Source organism: Macaca nemestrina, chromosome 13 (genome assembly GCF_043159975.1).
Source record: "Macaca nemestrina isolate mMacNem1 chromosome 13, mMacNem.hap1, whole genome shotgun sequence".
Taxonomy (NCBI): Eukaryota; Metazoa; Chordata; class Mammalia; order Primates; family Cercopithecidae; genus Macaca; species Macaca nemestrina.
The window spans coordinates 28,756,917-28,775,241 of record NC_092137.1 but is presented as its reverse complement, the minus strand read 5'-3'; the positions used below and the strand labels follow the sequence as shown (position 1 = coordinate 28,775,241).

The following is an 18,325-nucleotide window of genomic DNA, read 5'->3' as shown; positions in this document are numbered from 1 at the left end:
ATTCTGACAACTAATACTGTCTGAATTAAAGAAGTTGTTTAATTTTTTACTTTTTGAGATGGGGTCTTGCTCTAATGCCCAGGCCAGAGTGCAGTGGTGTAATCAGGCTCACTGCAGCCTACTGGCTCAAGACATTCTCCTGCCTCAGCCTCCCAAGTAGTTGGGACTATAGGCACATGCCACCACACCTGGCTAATTTAATTTGCTGTAAAGACAAGTCTCACTATGTTGCCCAGGCAGGTCTCAAACTCCTGAGCTCAAGTGATTGTCCTGCCTCAGCCTCCCAAAGTGCTGGGATTAAAGGTGCGAGCCACCACACCCGGTCAGCAAACTGCTTTATATATATAACCCGTGCTGTCAAGTTAAAACAAGTCAGATTTTCATTCCCACACAATTTTGCAGCAGACACATTTTTCAAACTCAAACTAGCATTCTTCAAACCTTGACTCAAGTGCAAAAAAATTTCCATATATCAAAATCCATTTAACTGTGCAGCTGAGGAGCTTCCACCTAACCCTCTATTGGAAGTGATTAATCTGCAATGTAGTGACATGCTAAAAGGCAAATATCAGGAGAATTCCATAAATGCTTTCCAAGTGATGAATATGCAGTTTGTTCCTATCTGTGTAAAAAGACATCTTCTAACATGAAATAAATAGAATCTCACTACAGATCAGCATCAAGAGATGACCACTTGCAATCAATTTTGATGACAGAGAACATTAACTTTGAATCTTAATTAAGCAAAATGTTTATCCTCTCCCAAAAGAATTCTGTCCTTTACTCAACCATTATATTTCACATTTTGTATCAGTGTAAAAATTTTTCCATTGCAGGTTTGTCTTTCCAATGCACATATCCAAGGGATGTGATATATACGTGTCTGTGTGTTGTGTGTATACTAAATTTTTCACTAATCTTCTGCTACTTTCCCCAGCAAGTTCTTACTTATCTAAAACAGAAAGGATGGCAAGAAAAAAGCACTAATTCCAACACCTATGCATGGTGTCTCATAAATTTTTTTTTTTTTTGAGACAGAGTCTCACGCTGTCGCCCAGGCTGGAGTATAATGGCATGATCTTGGCTCACTGAAACCTCCACCTCCTGGTTTCAGGTGAATCTCCTACCTCGACCTACTGGGTAGGTGGGATTACAGGTGTGTGCCAACATGCCCAGATAATTTTTTGTATTTTTAGTAGAGACGGGGTTTTGTCTTGTGCCCAGGCTGGTCTCGAACTCCTGACCTCAAGTGATCTGCCCACCTTGGCCTCAAAAAATCTTAGTAATCTTCACTGACCACTGGTATTCTAACTCTCACTCAACCCCCACCCCTAAGATTACCTACTAATTAATGGCAGTTAAATCTAGACATCCTAATTTTTTCCTAGCATTTTCGCCATATTCAGCACAAAAGCTTGCTTTTAAGTAACAAAAAGGCAGAAAAATAAAAATTCTACCATTGGCTAAAATGTGGAGTCTTGTTTTTTTTTTTTTTTTGAGATGGAGTCTCGCTCTGTTGCCCAGGCTGGAGTGCAGTGGCGCAATCTTGGCTCACTGCAAGCTCTGCCTCCCGGGTTCACACCATTCTCCTTCCTCAGCCTCCCAAGTAGCTGGGACTATAGGTGCATGCTACCATGCCTGGCTAATTTTTTTGTATTTTAAGTAGAGACGGGGTTTCACTGTGTTAGCCAGGATGGTCTCGATCTCCTGACCTCCTGATCTGTCTGCCTCGGCCTCCCAAAGTGCCGGGATTACAGGCGTGAGCCACCGCACCCGGCCCCCTTTGTTTTTTCATTCTTTCTCTCTCGCTTTCCTTCTCCCTCTCCCACTCTGTCTTCCTTTCCTCCTCGTCTTTCTCTATGCACACAACACACACATGGTTTTAAGTGAAAAAAAATTAGGCAGCTGCCATACTTCCCTCTCATTTTAGGCCTGCCTGTTAAGAATAATTAATGTGGGCCTGGCGCGGTGGCTCACACCTGTAATCCCAGCATTTCGGCAGGCTGACGTGGGCGGATCATGAGGTCAGGAGTTCAAGACCGGCCTGACCAACATGGTGAAACCCCTTCTCTACTAAAAATACAAAAATAAGCCAGGTGCGGTGGCGGGCACCTGTAATCCCAGCTACTCGGAAGGCTGAGGCAGAAGAATCACTTGAACCTGGGAGGCAAAGGTTGCAGTGAGCTGAGATGGTGCCACTGCACTCCAGCCTGGGTGACAGTGAGACTCCGCCTCAAAACAAAAGAATAACTAACGTGGATTCAGAGCCCAAAATGGCCTTTAGCAGCTCTGTATAATACCACAAATTGTCTGTAACATTGTGTATATATAAAAATATTTTTCTGAGAAGGCCCATGGCTTTCATGAATTCACAAAGCATAAGTTAAAAATCAGTTCAGGTACACTGGTAAACAAATACCAAATATAACGAGAAAAGAGTGAAGAAGAAAAGTGACAGATATAGGTGAGGGCTAGACATTTCAGGAATAAAGGACTTTTTTTTTTTTTTTAACTGCACTGACATCTGCTTTGATAGTACAAAAGCAAGGATAGGTAAAACTGTTAGTGTCTCAATACACACCAAGTCAGTGGCACCAAACCCCACTGGTAGTCACTGTGTTGTTCATTGCAACACACAAAAGTGAAACACGAAAAAGGCAGCTTCATGTATGCCCTTAGGTAAAGCAGTAAAAATGATCAACTTGTTTAAACTTCGATCTTTGAATACACCTATTTAACAATCTACATGATAAAAGGGAAATGCCCACAAAGCACTCCCACTGCATCCCAAAGTACAATGGTTGTCGCAAAGGAAAGCACTCCTGTGACTGTTTTAGTTCCAAGCTGACCTAGACACTTTTTTTCACTAAACACTTTTACTGGAAAGTATAACTGACAAACTATGGTTATTCAGACTTAGATATTCAACAGATACGCGTGAAAATGAACAAAGTGACCCTGTCATTTCAAGGAAAACAACTGACAGTACTTGTTGCCAACAGTAAAATTCAAGCTTTCAAGTTACAAACCAAAATTCTAGAAATCAGCACCATGAATCTGACAGCCTCCCCGTAGTTAAGGACTCTTCTGATGAGATCTTGTAACATCAACAAATGTCATTTCTGTATACTGTATTACGTAACAAGCTGTTTCAACATCTGGACATCTGCATAACTCAGCTAAATCAGTATTATCCAAATGAACAATGCATATTATAAAGTCATGTGTAAGATCCATTTAAAGTACAAGAAAGATCAATGGATTTTAATGTAAGAGAACAAAAAAAATTCATGGATATAATTTCAGATTCCACATCTCTTTTAAAATTAACCTTTAAAAAACCACCACTTGCTGATTGTTGGTAAAAACATCAGAGAATACCCACAATCATCTAAAAGAGCTATTAAACTACTACTCCTTTTTCTAACTACGTATCTGTAGGAATACAGATTTTCTTCATATTCAACTAAAACAAGGTATCAAAAGACTGAAACAAAACAGAGATGTGAATTCAGCTGTCTTCTGTTTAAAAGACTAAATTAGATTTGTGTAAAATGATGGCACTCTTCTCACATTTTTGCTTTAGAAAAGTTATCTTCATAAAAAACATTTATGCTAAAATGTAATAAGTTGCTACTTAAAGAACAGATATTTATTTATTTAGAGACAGAGTCTCGCTCTGTCGCCCAGGCTGGAGTGCAGTGGCGCAATCTCAGCTCACTGCCACCTCTGCTCCCTGGGTTCAAGCACTTCTTGTGCCTCAGTCTCCCAAGCAGCTGGGATTACAGGCATGTGACACCATGCCCAACTAACTTTTTTATATTTTTAGAAGAGATGGGATTTCACCATGTTGCACCAGGCTGGTCTTGAACTCCTGGCCTCAAGCAATTCTACCCGCTTCTGCCTCCCGAGAAGTGCTGGGATTACACGTGTGAGCTACCACACCCAGCCAAGAACAGAAAGTTTTAAATTCTCAGTTTTTTCTTTTTTTTTTTTTTTTTTTGAGATGGAGTCTGGCTCTGTCGCCCCGGGCTGGAGTGCAGTGGCCGGATCTCAGCTCACTGCAAGCTCCGCCCCCCAGGTTTACGCCATTCTCCTGCCTCAGCCTACCCAGTAGCTGGGACTACAGGCGCCCGCCGCCTCGCCCGGCTAGTTTTTTGTATTTTTTAGTAGAGACGGGGTTTCACCGTGTTCGCCAGGATGGTCTCGATCTCCTGACCTCGTGATCCGCCCGTTAAATACCTCACATAAATAAAAGCTCGTTTTCAATTCTTTATACATATGGAGAATTTGAGAGTAAGGGGGTCTCAAGACTCAAAGTTTAAGAAACACTGCCCTATAGTTCTTGGCCAAAAGCAAGCACACAAGAGCACAAAATCACTTTTCACCATTTTAACCTACCTAGAAATACCTGTCCCTCTCAGCACCAACACTGATATGTCAAACCAGATTATAAACGCTAAATAACGGGAATAGTAACGAAACTGTTATACATACTTACATACTAGAATGATGGTCATATGCAATAAACAGAAAGTGCAGGAAACAGTATCTGTCACATACTTACAAGAAAGCCTTCTCAAAATTAGTATAGGGAAGTTCCAGGACTCAGTGGCACAAAGAGCTCTCTGTTACATATTTCCTCGCTCAGGTTTGTACTAAGCAATAAGGACGGCTAACATTTTCTGACCTTTAATGTGTCAAGAATTGTTTGAAGGCACTATCATATATGCAGAAGAAACTGGGGCAGGGCTAAAATACACCCAGAATCTGTGTCCTTAATCATTATATAAGATGGCATCCCAATGTATCAATATTTACTAATATTTCTTGAGTAAACACTTAACTGAGTAAACATGTGATTATCATTCAGGATTCACATAATTCTAGTAGTTGGGGGTCCAAAATTCACAAAAGCGATTCCTGTCATCTAAAATTAGACCTCACTCTTTCTCACTGACAGGTCTGCAAGTTTCTCCCCCTCAGAGGCGCGATGGCTCATGCCAGTAATCCTAGCACTTTGGAAGGCCAAGGTGGGTGAATCATCAGGTCAGGAGTTCAAGACCAGCCTGGCCAACATAGTGAAATCCCATCTCTACTAAAAATACAAAAAATGAGCTGGGTCCACTGGTGGCAGGCGCCTGTAATCCCAGCTACTCATGAGGCTGAGGCAGGAGAATCGCTAGAACCCAGGAGGCAGAGGCTGCAGTGAGCCAAGATTGCGCCACTACACTCCAGCCTGGGCGACGGTGTGAGAGTCTGTCTCAGAAAAAAAAAAAAAAAAAAAAAAGTCTGGTCTTTTTGTCTCGCTAGTTTGGCTCAAGTATCGATAGTAATTCAAATAAAAGGCTCGATGCAAACCACATTGAGGAAACATACAAGTACCTATAAAGATTCCTTCTTAATTTACTATTTAAAGTTTTAAAATAAGTGATTACAACTGCTAGATATGACATTAGTGAAAGTTATGTAATATCCAACATCCCTAACCTTTGATATGAAAACTTAGATTTTGATTTCTCCAAATCTTGAGAATGAGAGGTAGGACTAGGGGGAAGGTTAAAATGGTGTCAGACAAATACAGTTATACGTTTACCAAAGGGATACTTCCTGAGAGATGCAGTTAGGTGATTTTGTTGTTGTGCAAACATCATAGAGCGGACTCACACAAACCTAGATGGTATAGTCTATTGCTCTTAGGCTACAAAGCATGATGCACTGGCCGGGCGCGGTGGCTCAAGCCTGTAATCCCAGCACTTTGGGAGGCCGAGGCGGGCGGATCACAAGGTCAGGAGATCGAGACCACAGTGAAACCCCGTCTCTACTAAAAATACAAAAAATTAGCCGGGCGCGGTGGCGGGCGCCTGTAGTCCCAGCTACTCAGGAGGCTGAGGCAGGAGAATGGCGGGAACCCGGGAGGCGGAGCTTGCAGTGAGCCGAGATTGCGCCACTGCACTCCAGCCTGGGCAACAGCGTGAGACTCCGTGTCAAAAAAAAAAAAAAAAAAAAAAAGCATGATGCACACTATGTTACTGTACTGAATACTGTAGGCTGCTGTAACACAATGAGTGCTTGTGTATCTAAACACAGAAAAGGCACAATATATATACAGTAATAAAGATAAAAATATTTCTTTCTTCCAGAATTAAGCTTTGCTTACTGTTAACATTTTTTACTTTAGAAACTTAAAAATTTTCTTAAACGTTTTGAATTTTACAGTAATGATTAGCTTAAAACAAAAACATATCATACAGCTGTACAATATTTTCTTTATATCCTTATCCTATAAGCCTTTTCCTATTTTTAAAAATATTTTTTACTTTTTAAACGTTTGTTAAAAACTAAGACATACACACACATTAGCCTAGGCCTACAGAGTCAGGATCATCAATATTCCACCTCCACATCTTCATTGGAAGGTCTTCAGGGGAAGTAACACACGTGGAGCCATCACCTCCCAGGATAACATCGCTTTTTTTCCTGGAATGCCACCTGAAGGACATGCCTGAGGTGGTTTTAAGTTAACTAGTTTTTAAGAATAAGAATACACTCCAGAGCCCAGGGCCCGGTGTGGTGGCTCCCACCTGTAATCCCAACACTTTGGGAGGCGAAGGTGGGCGGATCACCTGAGGTCAGGAGATCAATACCATCCTGGCTAACACGGTGAAACCCTACCTCTACTAAAAATACAAAAAATTAGCCAGGTGTGGTGGCGCACGCCTATAATCCCAGCTTCTCAGGAGGATGAGGCAGGAGAATCACTTGAACCCGGGAGGCGGAGGTTGTGGTGAGCTGAGATCATGTCATCGCACTCCAGTCTGGGCAACAAGAGCAAAATTCCGTCTCAAAAAAAAAAAAAAAGTAAATATATAACATAGCTGTTTATTACCACTATCAAACATTATGTACTCTATATAATTGTGTTATACTTTTTTTTTCTTTTTTTGGAAATGCAGTCTCACTCTTTCACCCAGGCTGGAGAGCAGTGGTGCAATCTTCACTCTTGGCAACCTCCACCTCCCAGATTCAAGCGATTCTCCTGCCTCAGCCTCTGAGTAACTGGGATTACAGGCATATGCATGCCACCAAGCCCAGCTAATTTTTGTATTTTTAGTAGACATGGAGTGTCACCATGTTGGCCAGGCGGGTCTCGAACTCCTGACCTCAAGTGGTTCACCTGCCTTGGCCTCCCAAAGTGCTGGCATTACAGGCATGAGCCACCACGGCTGGCCTGTGTTATACTTTTACACAACTGGCAGTGCAACAGGTTTATACCAGCACTACCACAAACATGAGTAATGCGTTGCACTATGACATTATACCTATGATGTCACTAAGTGACAGGAATTTTTCAGTTCCATTCTAATCTTACAGGACCACTAACTATCTTACATGAAGTCCATTGTTGACCACAACATCATTTGATGGAGCATATGACTATACTCAAAGCAAGAAAGTGTTTTGGTCACCTTGCAACTGACCAGATGGGAACTTCTGTTACTTAGGGATATTCTAATTAACATTCTTAGAACAAAATTCCTTTATGGTGAAATATGCTATGTTAAAACCTCCCAATTATGCAAGTGTGGTTATGCATCAAAAACCAAAGGCTATTCCCTCTAGGATATGCACATATCATTAATATCTCCATTTGTCTTTGCACAGATGCAGGTAAATTTGGCAAGGGAGGGTTCTGAGGCCAGTGATATTCATGAGGGTTATACATACTCTCATAAATCACTGTGCTCTACATGAATAGTTTAGAGGCAGAATAAAGGACAACAGCCCCCGCCCTTTTCCCTCCTGTATGACAAGTACCCATCTAGACCAAAGACTGACTTCCTCTATCAAACCAGGAAAAAAATGGCTACTGGTTATTTACACTTGAATAAGCCTTGAAATGGCTATTTAAAGCTGCTAGAAGCAGTGGTTGCTGCCTAAGGGTATAAATTTGTATCCAATCACAAATCCTAGAAGACTCGACTGGGAATCCCTATCCACCACACCACTGCTAAACTTAATGACATTTATGAACTATTTCTTCCCCTTGCCTCCCTATATGCCACCAAGATTCCAGAATAACCTTTCAGAAATATATAACAGAATTTTAGTCAGTATTTCTAAACATCTTAACATTCCTTCATACCTGTATTATTTTACCTCTGTTAGAAATGTCTGAAAATGGGGCTGGGTGCCTGTAATCCCAGAACTTTGGGAGGCCAAGGTGGGAGGACTGCTTGGGCCCAGGAGTTTGAGACCAGCCTGGGCAACAAAGTGAGATTCTGTGTCTACCAATTTTTTTTAATTAGTGGTGCATGCCTGTGGTCCCAGCTACTTGTGAGGCTGAGGTAGAAGGATCACTTGAGCCCAGAAGGTTGAGGCTGCAGGTGAGCCGTGTTCATGCCACTGCACTCCAACGTGGTGACAGAGCCAGATCCTGCCACCAAAAAAAACAAAATAAATAAAAAATGCATGGCATTGGAATGTATACTCTTTTAAAAGTAATAAACCTGGAGAGTAAGAAAGAAAAAGACCTACTAGATGCAACTATCTTCCCCATTAATCCTGAATCTTAATATAGTTCTGTCTCTAGACTCAATTTAAATAATGTATAAATTCCAACGAATTTTCATCTTGGATTTAGATATTGACCAGAAAAGCTCCAGGTCTGCCTTCAGATAGCAAAATAAAAACACCCTTGGGCTACTTCTTCAAACTGTCAGTTTCCCTTACTCGCTGAACTAATTCAGAGAAAACAAACACCTAATCTCTGAATCAGTTAAAAAATAAACCACGACCTTTATGTCTCCTTGAGTATCTCATCCAGAAGAATCAACGAGATAAAATATTCCTCGGGTGATCTCCCCCACTCCCCAACGTGCTCTTTTTTTCTAACAAGTCTAGCTGTACATCCACACACAACACTTTCCCTACAGAAGTGGAGGTTGTCAGGAACAACTGACACTTCTTTCAAACTGCCTAACCTTTAGACTGCTGGTCGGAATTAAACAATTTAATCAGTAAAGTGGCCTTAAACAATCTGGCAGTTCCTCAAAAAGTTAAACATAGGGTTACCATATGACCTAGAAATTTCACTCCCAGCTATATACCCAAGTGAACTGAAAGTATATGCCCACAAAAAAAACTTATACACAAATGTTGACAGCAGCACTACAAGTATTCACGACAGCCAAAAGAAAACAAAATGTCCATCAACTGATGAATTAAAAATATGATATATACATACAATGGAATATTATTCAGTCATAAAAAAATAAAGTACTGATACATACTACAACAAAAATGAATGCTAAAAACATTAAAAGCAACCAGTCACAAAAGACAACATATTGTATGATTTCATTTGTATGAAACATCCAGAATAGGCAAACCTAAGAGACAATAAAAGTAGATTAGTGGGGGCCAGGAGGGAATGGAGAGAAATGGGAAGTGTCTGCTACTGGAAACAGGGTTTTTTTGGGGGGTATTTGCGTATGAAAATGTTATAAAGTTCACTGTGGTGATGGCTGCACAACTCTGTAGTATACTAAAAATCGTATACTGTAAATAGGCAAACTGTATGGTATGTGAATTATATCTGGATAAAGCTGTCATCTTAAAACAGAGGGCTTTAATACGCTTTCATTAATCTATTTCACTTTTCGGCCAGGTGCGGTGGCTCACGCCTGTAATCCCAGCACTTTGGGAGGCCAAGGCAGACAGATCACGAGGTCAGGAGATCGAGACCATTCTGGCTAACACCGTGAAACCCCATCTCTACTAAAAATACAAAAAATTAACCGGGCGTGGTGGCAGGCGCCTGTAGTCCCAGCTACTAGGGAGGCTGAGGCAGGAGAATGGCCTGAATCTGGGAGGCGGAGCTTGCAGTGAGCCGAGATCGTGCCACTGCACTCCAGCCTGGGCGACAAAGTGAGACTCCGTTTCAAAAAAAAAAAAAATCTATTTCACTTTTCAAATCCATTCATTTATTTTTTTTAGCCTTCAAAAGGACACTAAAAGCTGGGTGCAGCAGCTCGCACCTGTAATCCCAACACTTCGGGAAGCCAAGGCTGGAGGATTGCTTGAGCACAGGGGTTCAAGACCAGACTGGGCAAGCAACATAGGGAGATGCCGTCTCTACCAAAATAAAAAAAATTAGCCAGGCGAGGTGTCATGTGCCTGTGGTCCCACCCACTAAGGAGGTTGAGGCAGGAGGACTGATTGAGACCAGGAAGTAGAGGCCACAGTGAGTCATGATCAAGCCACTGCACTCCAGCCTGTCTTGAAAAGGAAAAGTTAAAAGTGTAGCCTGTCAGCCTAACTAAATCTTAAGAGTACTATACATGTTTCACAAGAAAGAAAAGACACTAAAAGATCACAAGCAGTGTCACAAATTCAGACATCTGACAGGTCAAAGTTAAATGAAAAATGAATTTAAAAAACAAAACAGGTACACACATATCCCAAGATTTTCATAAAACTGTTAAGTGGGCCAAAAATGTAACACAATCACATTTTGCTATGGAACTTTACACAGTGCTAATATTCTACAACTCATATTGTAATAGTCAAGTTCGGCTTCGTGGTAATATGTTAAAAAACACTTTAAGAAAAACTTTTCTATCACACAGCAAATCACTTTTGGGTATTTCTGAAGACAATTCAATGACAAGGGAAAATGTTCATGATGTAACACTACATGAAAAATTAACTCATAAAGCTATGTAAGAAATATTCTAATGACGTAAAGCACATGAATTTTACAAAGTACACTTTAAACAAAAACATATCAAAATTTCAACAAGTTAGCTCTTGATTGTGGAATTACAAGGGACTTCTTGAAAGAATGCTGCCCTTTCATAATCAGAAAAAAGCAAATTCTAAACAGTTTCATATTATAACATATATGATACATAATAGACATACTATATGAACTAGCACATTCCAGTTTTTAAATACCTGGATCAAGACTGTGGTTGGGAACAGAGCTGGCGCTATCTTATTCACCCAGCAGCAGTTTTCCATACTAACTTCCTCCCAAATGCATTAGATTCTACTCATTTCACTTCACTTCCTCCAAAACAAACTTAGCACTTATAGTTTGAACGAAGTTCCCCCAGGTGATTCTGCTATACTCTCATTTCCCACCCCTCTTTGAGAACCACTCATCTAAGAAAGAAGCTTTTACGGGATTTTCCAGAATAGTCTACAAACTAGCTTCAATTTAAATGATCAAAACACTATGATAAGCCACAAGAATGTGGCCAACAGAGTCACTACAGGGGATAAAGTAGAAGTCTTTGGTTTTTAGTTCCAAGCAAAACTTAATCCAAGAAAACATACTGAAAGAATATGCACCATCCAAATAATAAAATCAGTATTTGTTTTCCATTAAATGGCATGTATGTATTAAAATGACCTAAAGGACTCTTTGAAAATATCATATCAAGGTCGGGCATGGTAGCACACTCCTGTAATCCCAGCACTTTGGGAGGCCGAGGCGGGTGGATCACTTGAGGACGGAAGTTCGACACCAGCCAGGCCAGCACGGTGAAACTCTACTAAAAATACAAACTTAGCCGCACTGTGGTGGCACGCGATTGTAGTCCCAGTTACTGGGGAGGCTGAGGCAGAAGAATCGCTTGGACCTGGGGGGGTGGAGGTTGCAGTGAGCTGAGATCACCCCACCGCACTCCAGCCTGGCTGACAAGAGCAAAACTCTGTCTCAAAAAAAAAAAAAAAAAAAACCTTATCAATAATATGTCCACCTAAAAAAGAAAAACAAAAAGCAACTCATAAAATGTAGTCACCAGAAGTGTGTACAACTGATCGGCGATTTTATATAGTAAAAAAGAAAAAACAATCAGGAATATGTTGTGGGGCTACAATCAGCATTTTAAAATGAGATCAGATCCTGCTGAATGTTCTCCCCAACGCAGAGAAATTCTTGCCAAATTTTTACTTACACGTTCATGTGACACTAAAAACACTAACCACAGTTACTCTTGCTAGGCAGCTTTATGAAATATCATGAACTAGAATGTAATATCATTGAAAATCCAGGTGGACAAAATTTTCTTTGAAGATTAAAAATAATTATTTACTAGAAAATTCAAGTCTGCTCTGGACAAGTCTTTCCATAGGCCTCGATTTGGGAAGGAGGTGAAAAACCCAGAATATTTAAGAATCCCTGGGTAGCACTGTCAAACTAAATATGCTTCTGTAGGATGAAGAAGTACTGAAATCTACTGATAGAATGTGTGCTGAACACAGGACAGAGAGAAGGCTGAAAAAGCCTGAAAGCCACTTGTTTAGACTCGGAGCTCCTTGAGTGAAGAGACTGTGTCTTGTTTTAGGATTGCTGGTGCCTGGCAAGGAGGAGGTCAACATGTTAACGCTTGCTAAATTGAGAGAAATGTGTCTGGACTACAATTCTTACCCCCACCCCCCAAAAAGGAAAAAAGATTGTACAAAACCAAATATTTAATTTGAATTCACAAAAACAAATTGAATCACTTAGACTATTTTTCCCCCAATGTCTTTTCCAGTAACCTTGCACAACCCACTCGTGAAGTTTAAGTACCTGTAATCATAAAAAGGTGCATCTAATTTAAAAGGATACAAACATTTTAAAACATAAATCTGTTTTATGCCTATAAAATAGATGGAAAATGAAATAAAATATAAAGTTGAGATACAAACATATTTTTAAAATATTTAAATTTACAAGCAAAGTTTAAAATATATAAAATTGGGTCCGGCGCGATGGCTCACGCCGGTAATCCCAGCACTTTGGGAGGCTGAGGCGGGTGGATCGCGAGGTCAAGAGTTCAAGACCAGCCTGGCCAAGATGGTGAAACCTCCGTCTCTACAAAAATACAAAAAAAAAAATTAGCCGGGCATGATGGCGGAGTGCCTGTAATCCCAGCTACTCGGGAGGCTGAGGCGGAAGAATCGCTCAAACCCGGGAGGCGGAGGTTGCAGTGAGCCGAGACCGTGCCATTGCACTCCAGCCTGGGAGACACAGTGAGACTCCGTGGGGGGGGGGGGGGGGGGGGGGGAGAGTAGGCCTCTACTTTCCCAAATGTAAACAAGACATATACATTTTTAAATTAACTGTATTTCTCTCATAGAACAGTTACAAAATACAATTTTTCTTCAAAGCAAATTTCTCAAAGACCCAGCAAGACGTTCACATCTGAAACAAAGTCTTAGGTAGTGAACACTGACTGCAGGCACCAGGGGGCCTCCCAGGAATAACTTGATAGTAAAGGAAAAGGTAAATAAGAGTTCCTGGTAAAACTTTTGCTTCCTATTCAGTCTTAAGACTGCTGGATGGCTTTCACTTCTGGAGCAAATATACAGTATTTAGTTACAGAACGGCTACACACAGAACTTGGGTTTTAGATACCGACACATTCGTTGAAAAAAACGAGTTACCCCTCCCCCATTAAAATATTCTTTGATGATTTTCCAAATATAAGTACATGTTGCTTTACTGTAGCAAACAATTATCTTAAGGTAATTTGAAAGCAAACAGTACATATGCAATCCTTCGATGGCGGCTAACAAAGAGGCCTCTAAATTGTTTAAAAGGGATTAATGGCTTTTCTACACACTCACAAAACAATTAGTGATGACGAAAATTTTAGGGTAGAAGGACTGTTTGGCATTTAACTTTGAATAATATCCTGCAATGAATCAATACATTTAACTCCTGGCTAGTCCAACTCTTCGCTTCCCCCACCCCCTTGCCTTCCCACCAACATAAAACTATTCGATAAGAACACCAGGGCCCGGAAAGTTCAAATGCTGCGTAGACTTGCAAATACCTTTCGAACACAAGACAGGCTTTAAAAATAGATCTTCACTAAGTTGTGCAGAAATTAAGCTCTGCTCAAATCAAACGCAAAAGCCAACATCTACATACATCACATTTCTTACGTGCATCTTCAACCTGATCAAATATTTTGTCTTACAATTTTTTTAGGCCGAATAACAAATGGTAGATAAATTCCCGCTAATTTTATCCTCTCTAAGAAGAATCCATTCTATGGCATCGTGTAAAAATGCAGAGCAGACGAAGCATTCCTGTTACGGACAGGTTTTTATATATATACATAAAATTCACTCGCGGAACGACAATCGGAGGCAGCCAAGGGCAATGCACAAAGAGAGAAGAAACACTGATTCCACGGACACACAAAGCCCGGTGGCAGGCATCCTCTCCCCCTCCTCGGAGGGGTCACCGGAGGCGAGCACGACGGCGCGCGGAGCCCGGCGGCCTTTCCGAAAGGCTGTCTCCCGCAGACCCGCTCCGCACAGCTGCCGGCCGGCGGGCCTGGCCACCAAGGGTCCGCGGGGACGGCCCCCTCTCCCCCGATTTCCCCTGACCGCGCTCCCGGAGGCCGCTCCCCGGCGCCCAGCAGCCTCCTCGCCCCCTCCTCGGCTGGTCTGCCGCGCCGCGCTCCCAGAGACAGCCTCGGGGCGGGAAAGAGGTCCCCTCGCGTTTCGGCGGCGGAGGTGGACGCAGGGGTCGGCGGCGGCGCCCGACCTCCCTCCGTCCCACGGCCCGGCGCGCACTCACCCTCCAGCAGCCGGGTGATGAGGCTGTCCACGTTCAGCTCCCCGTCCGCCATCTTGTCGGCACAGACTCTCCTTCCCAGCAGCGGGAACAAGGGCTTCTCGGCGGCGGAGGCTGCGGCGACGGCTCGGCGTTCTCTCACCTACAAGTCACGCGGCGTTTCGACCCCGGCTCCAACTCCCCCTTTTCCCGGGCCCTCCCCCCACCCCCTCCCCGCTGGGTAGCGAGAGCGCGCGCACACTCGGAGGCACCCACGGAAAATAAATAAATAAACAAGAGGGGCCCCCACAAACAGGGCCGCGTCAGACCAAGGCCGCCACCTCCTCGTCCTCGGCACCGCCCAGCTCCGCAAAGCTCACCAGCGCCGCCGACGGCCCCACCCGCAGCGCCACTCACTCCGCACGTCCCTTGCGCGCCACCGCGTCACGCAGCTCTCCGCGCAGGCGCCCGGCGCGCTCCCCGCCGAGGTTCCCCTCGACGCTTGGGCCTCCGCGCAGCCGCACTGGAGCGGCTTCTGCCGCCGCCGTCTTCGCGCAGGTGCGTCGCCCTCTCTCTCTACGTCTACGGCGCCGAGTTTCGCCGCCGCGGCGCAGGCGCCAAGGAGGTACCCGGCTTTGCCGCTCGGAGGAAGCCCCGGTTACGCAGAGCGGGCTGGGGCAGGGCTCACCTTCCTCCTCCTCTGCTTCACTGGCGTTTTCCAGACGTGGTGGTTGCACCCTTTTGGCCTCGCTTTCCTTTTCATGGCTTCATACCTTAGATCTGCAAGCAGTTCCTCGCGTTTCTTCCTAGCCGGGAAACGCGAACTGCAGCGTTTGGAACCCGGGTTTGCGCTTGTGAAAAGCAAGAAGGGGTTAACTCTGCTGGAGTTCGACATTGCAAATAAAGGTCTTTACCCCCAGTGGTTCTACAAAATTAGTTCCGCAGGGATTCTGTTTGAAAGAAGAGTTAAAGTGGGCCCTGTAGGAGTCAGCAATAATACAATTTTACATGGGTGCATATGGCTGCCTGTGTTTAGCGCTTTCACACATCTTGTATCTCCATCCACGCCGTGGGTATCTTTTTTCCACAGTGTGTTTCTGTTGCTGCTTCCAGTATATTGCTTAATCATCCTACCTGGTAATTATTTATGCATTTTTCTCCCACTCTCGACTCAGCTCCTAGGGGATAAAAACACACTAACTTATCTTTGTGCCCACAGCACCCACCAAATATTTCCATCACGTAATACTGCTTCTAGAAAGGCAGGAGGAGAGGCAGTCACGCTAAGGATCTAGGCAAGCCAGATCTTTTGTCCTGTTTTAGGAGGTGGCCAACCCTTACTTATTCCACAGGTGTTTTTCCAGAAACTCAGATCTGATATTGCCCCAAGTCCAAGGCAGTACTTCCCCCACTCACATATCACTAATAGTAGCTAACATTTGTTCATATCCCTGTTATGTGCTGTGCCACTGTTTTAAATGTTACACCCGCGTTACCTCATTTAATCCTTATAACAGCCCTGTGAGGTAGGTACTATTATTATCTCTGCTTTGTAGATGGGATTTACCGAGGCACAGATGGTTAAAAAACCTAGCCCAAATCACACAAATAAGCAGCAGAACTGGGATTCAAACCCAGGCATGTAGTGCTAGAGTCTGCATTCTTAACAATTGCGATATTCTCCCTCTCCGTGAATGTGGGCTGAGATGCTGAAACAGGCATGTGCTGTGGGGGAGAAGCAGCTTTGTCCAACCAAGTGCTTTCTAATGTCCAGATGACATAGAGCTAGGATTTCCTAATGCTTTTTTCCCCCTAGTTTTCTCTCCATTTCAGGACTGAGTTTGTGCATCGATTGTGAACACAACAGGCAGCAAGCTATAATGGTGGTCCTCGCTGGAGCAGTTTTCACAGACTCTGCAGTAATCTGTGGAGATGAACTGGCAGTTCTCTGTGGTTTTCACAGATCACTGCCAGTTCATTTTGAGGCCTTCAGGAGTGAAGACCTGGCTCATCATCGCTCTTTGTTGTTTTATTAAATTTATTACACCCTACTTTATTCCAGAGGAAAGGATTTAACGTAGTTTACATAAATGTGTACAGCAGGGTAAATTAAAAATGAGTACAGAGAAAAATAGGACGAAAGAAAACTGTGAGTGGGAAAGATAAGATTAAGCCAGCAGTTTCGTATGCAAAATGCATGGTGTAAGGTCCTATTGGTTTGCTGGAGATAGGCCACACATATGACTCCCAGTTTTCTAGCAACCAAGAAAAAGATCAGTTGCAAGTAGAGTAGGTGTTTTGGCTAAGCTGGAACTAGGACTTGAATATAGCAGCTTGTGGAGTTATGCCGCTTGCCCAGATCTCTTCCATGAGCCTCTTTAAGTGTAACAGAATGCCTGGGAGCATGTAAATAGATGCCTACTTGGCCTCTAATTTTCATGGGGCCAATGAATCCCATGAAAAAGAACTTCGAACCCTGTCCACGTTAGAGTTCAAGTGTATGCAGACATGTTTAAAGGACAAAGGACACCCAAAGGAAACGGTTGCACATTGAGAAAGCGAGCATCCGAGAGAAGATCACAAGTGAGGCAGAGGGAGGCGGGTCTCAGCAGAGTTTTGGAGGTTGTGAGAAGAAGAGATAGGAGATAGGAGAGTGGTTCTGAAGACATAGGAGAGTGGTTCTGAGTACTTACCTGCTGATGTTACCTTCTCCACCCCCACCAGGTTTTCCAGTGCCTGGAGTCTTGGGCAGGAATGGGCCACTGTAAGAAAGAGCTTTATCCCTAGGGGCTCAGCCAACTTTTCTGTGGGATTTCCCTCCAAAATAATTATCTAAGAGTTCAGAATGCTTCAGATTTTGAAGTGAAACTGGTACATAAATTAAATGTTACTTAATAACCCAATAGTTTCTGGGGCAGCTCACCATAACCCCAAACATTATCTGCCACCCTAACCCCCTTTAAAGTAAAATGTGTTTACTGAAGGAAGTTGGGAAAATGAAGAAAAAAATTTTAAAAATCACCTGTAATCTTACCAGGCATAGATGGCAGTTTTCCTGTCTTATTTCTGAACGATGGTTGTTAAACATTTATCAGCACACCATTAGGCTTAGGGAGGCATCTGGGTCATGCATGTTAATATACTTGGGTAATTCCAGAAATGTCTATGAAGGGAAACTCCTATTCTTTATCTAAGACTTCCTGATTGTAAGGGGTTTGGGCATCATGACTTTGGGGTCTTAATAAAGTTATTATTATAAGGCAAATATAAATAAATGCTTCCTTCCCTGCCCTTGGTCAATAACCTCTCCTGTGGTCCCAACCCACTCTCTCTTCTCTCTCTCTCTGTTTGTATTAAGCTAACTCCATAGTATATCCGTATCTTTCAAGATAAACTGGTTGAAAAATAAATGTCTAGTAATTGAAGGAGTTAACTATTTAGAACTGTTAACTATAAGGCAATTAAAGCTAGATGAACAGCTACCACAAGTAATGACTATTTAATTGATGAAGAGTTGATCTGTGGCCTTTTTTTCTCCTAATTAGATTACAGGGCCAGTTGCCTTTGTTACAATAAAAGCAAGTCATCTACACAGGTAAGAATGTTTCTCTTTTATTGCCTCCCCCCCCACCCCCATCGTGCTCACTGAAACGGATACCAGGAAATAACTGTTTGGTGAAGGAAAGTATACAATACGTGAATATTTGTTACAAATAAAACAATGTACTGTAAATATTTTGTTTCTTTTTTTTTTGAGACAGA

At 42.8% G+C, this 18,325-nt stretch overlaps 1 protein-coding gene across 2 annotated transcripts in view; it reads right to left on the bottom strand.

The window, feature by feature from the left end:
* LOC105479729 (protein phosphatase 1 catalytic subunit beta) overlaps positions 1–15,076 on the bottom strand; it is a 49,916-nt gene extending 34,840 nt beyond the window's left edge. The window contains exons 1-2 of one of the 2 annotated variants that reach the window (XM_011737894.3): positions 14,944–15,076; positions 14,588–14,726 (exon numbers count right to left, since the gene is read on the bottom strand). In XM_011737894.3, coding sequence (XP_011736196.1) covers positions 14,588–14,639 — 52 coding nt within the window. In that variant the 5' untranslated portion in view covers positions 14,640–14,726; positions 14,944–15,076. Of the gene's footprint in view, positions 1–14,587; positions 14,727–14,904; positions 14,924–14,943 lie in introns of those variants that run through there. The other variant, XM_071076447.1, reaches the window with a different exon arrangement.
* Positions 15,077–18,325: the final 3,249 nt, after the last annotated feature.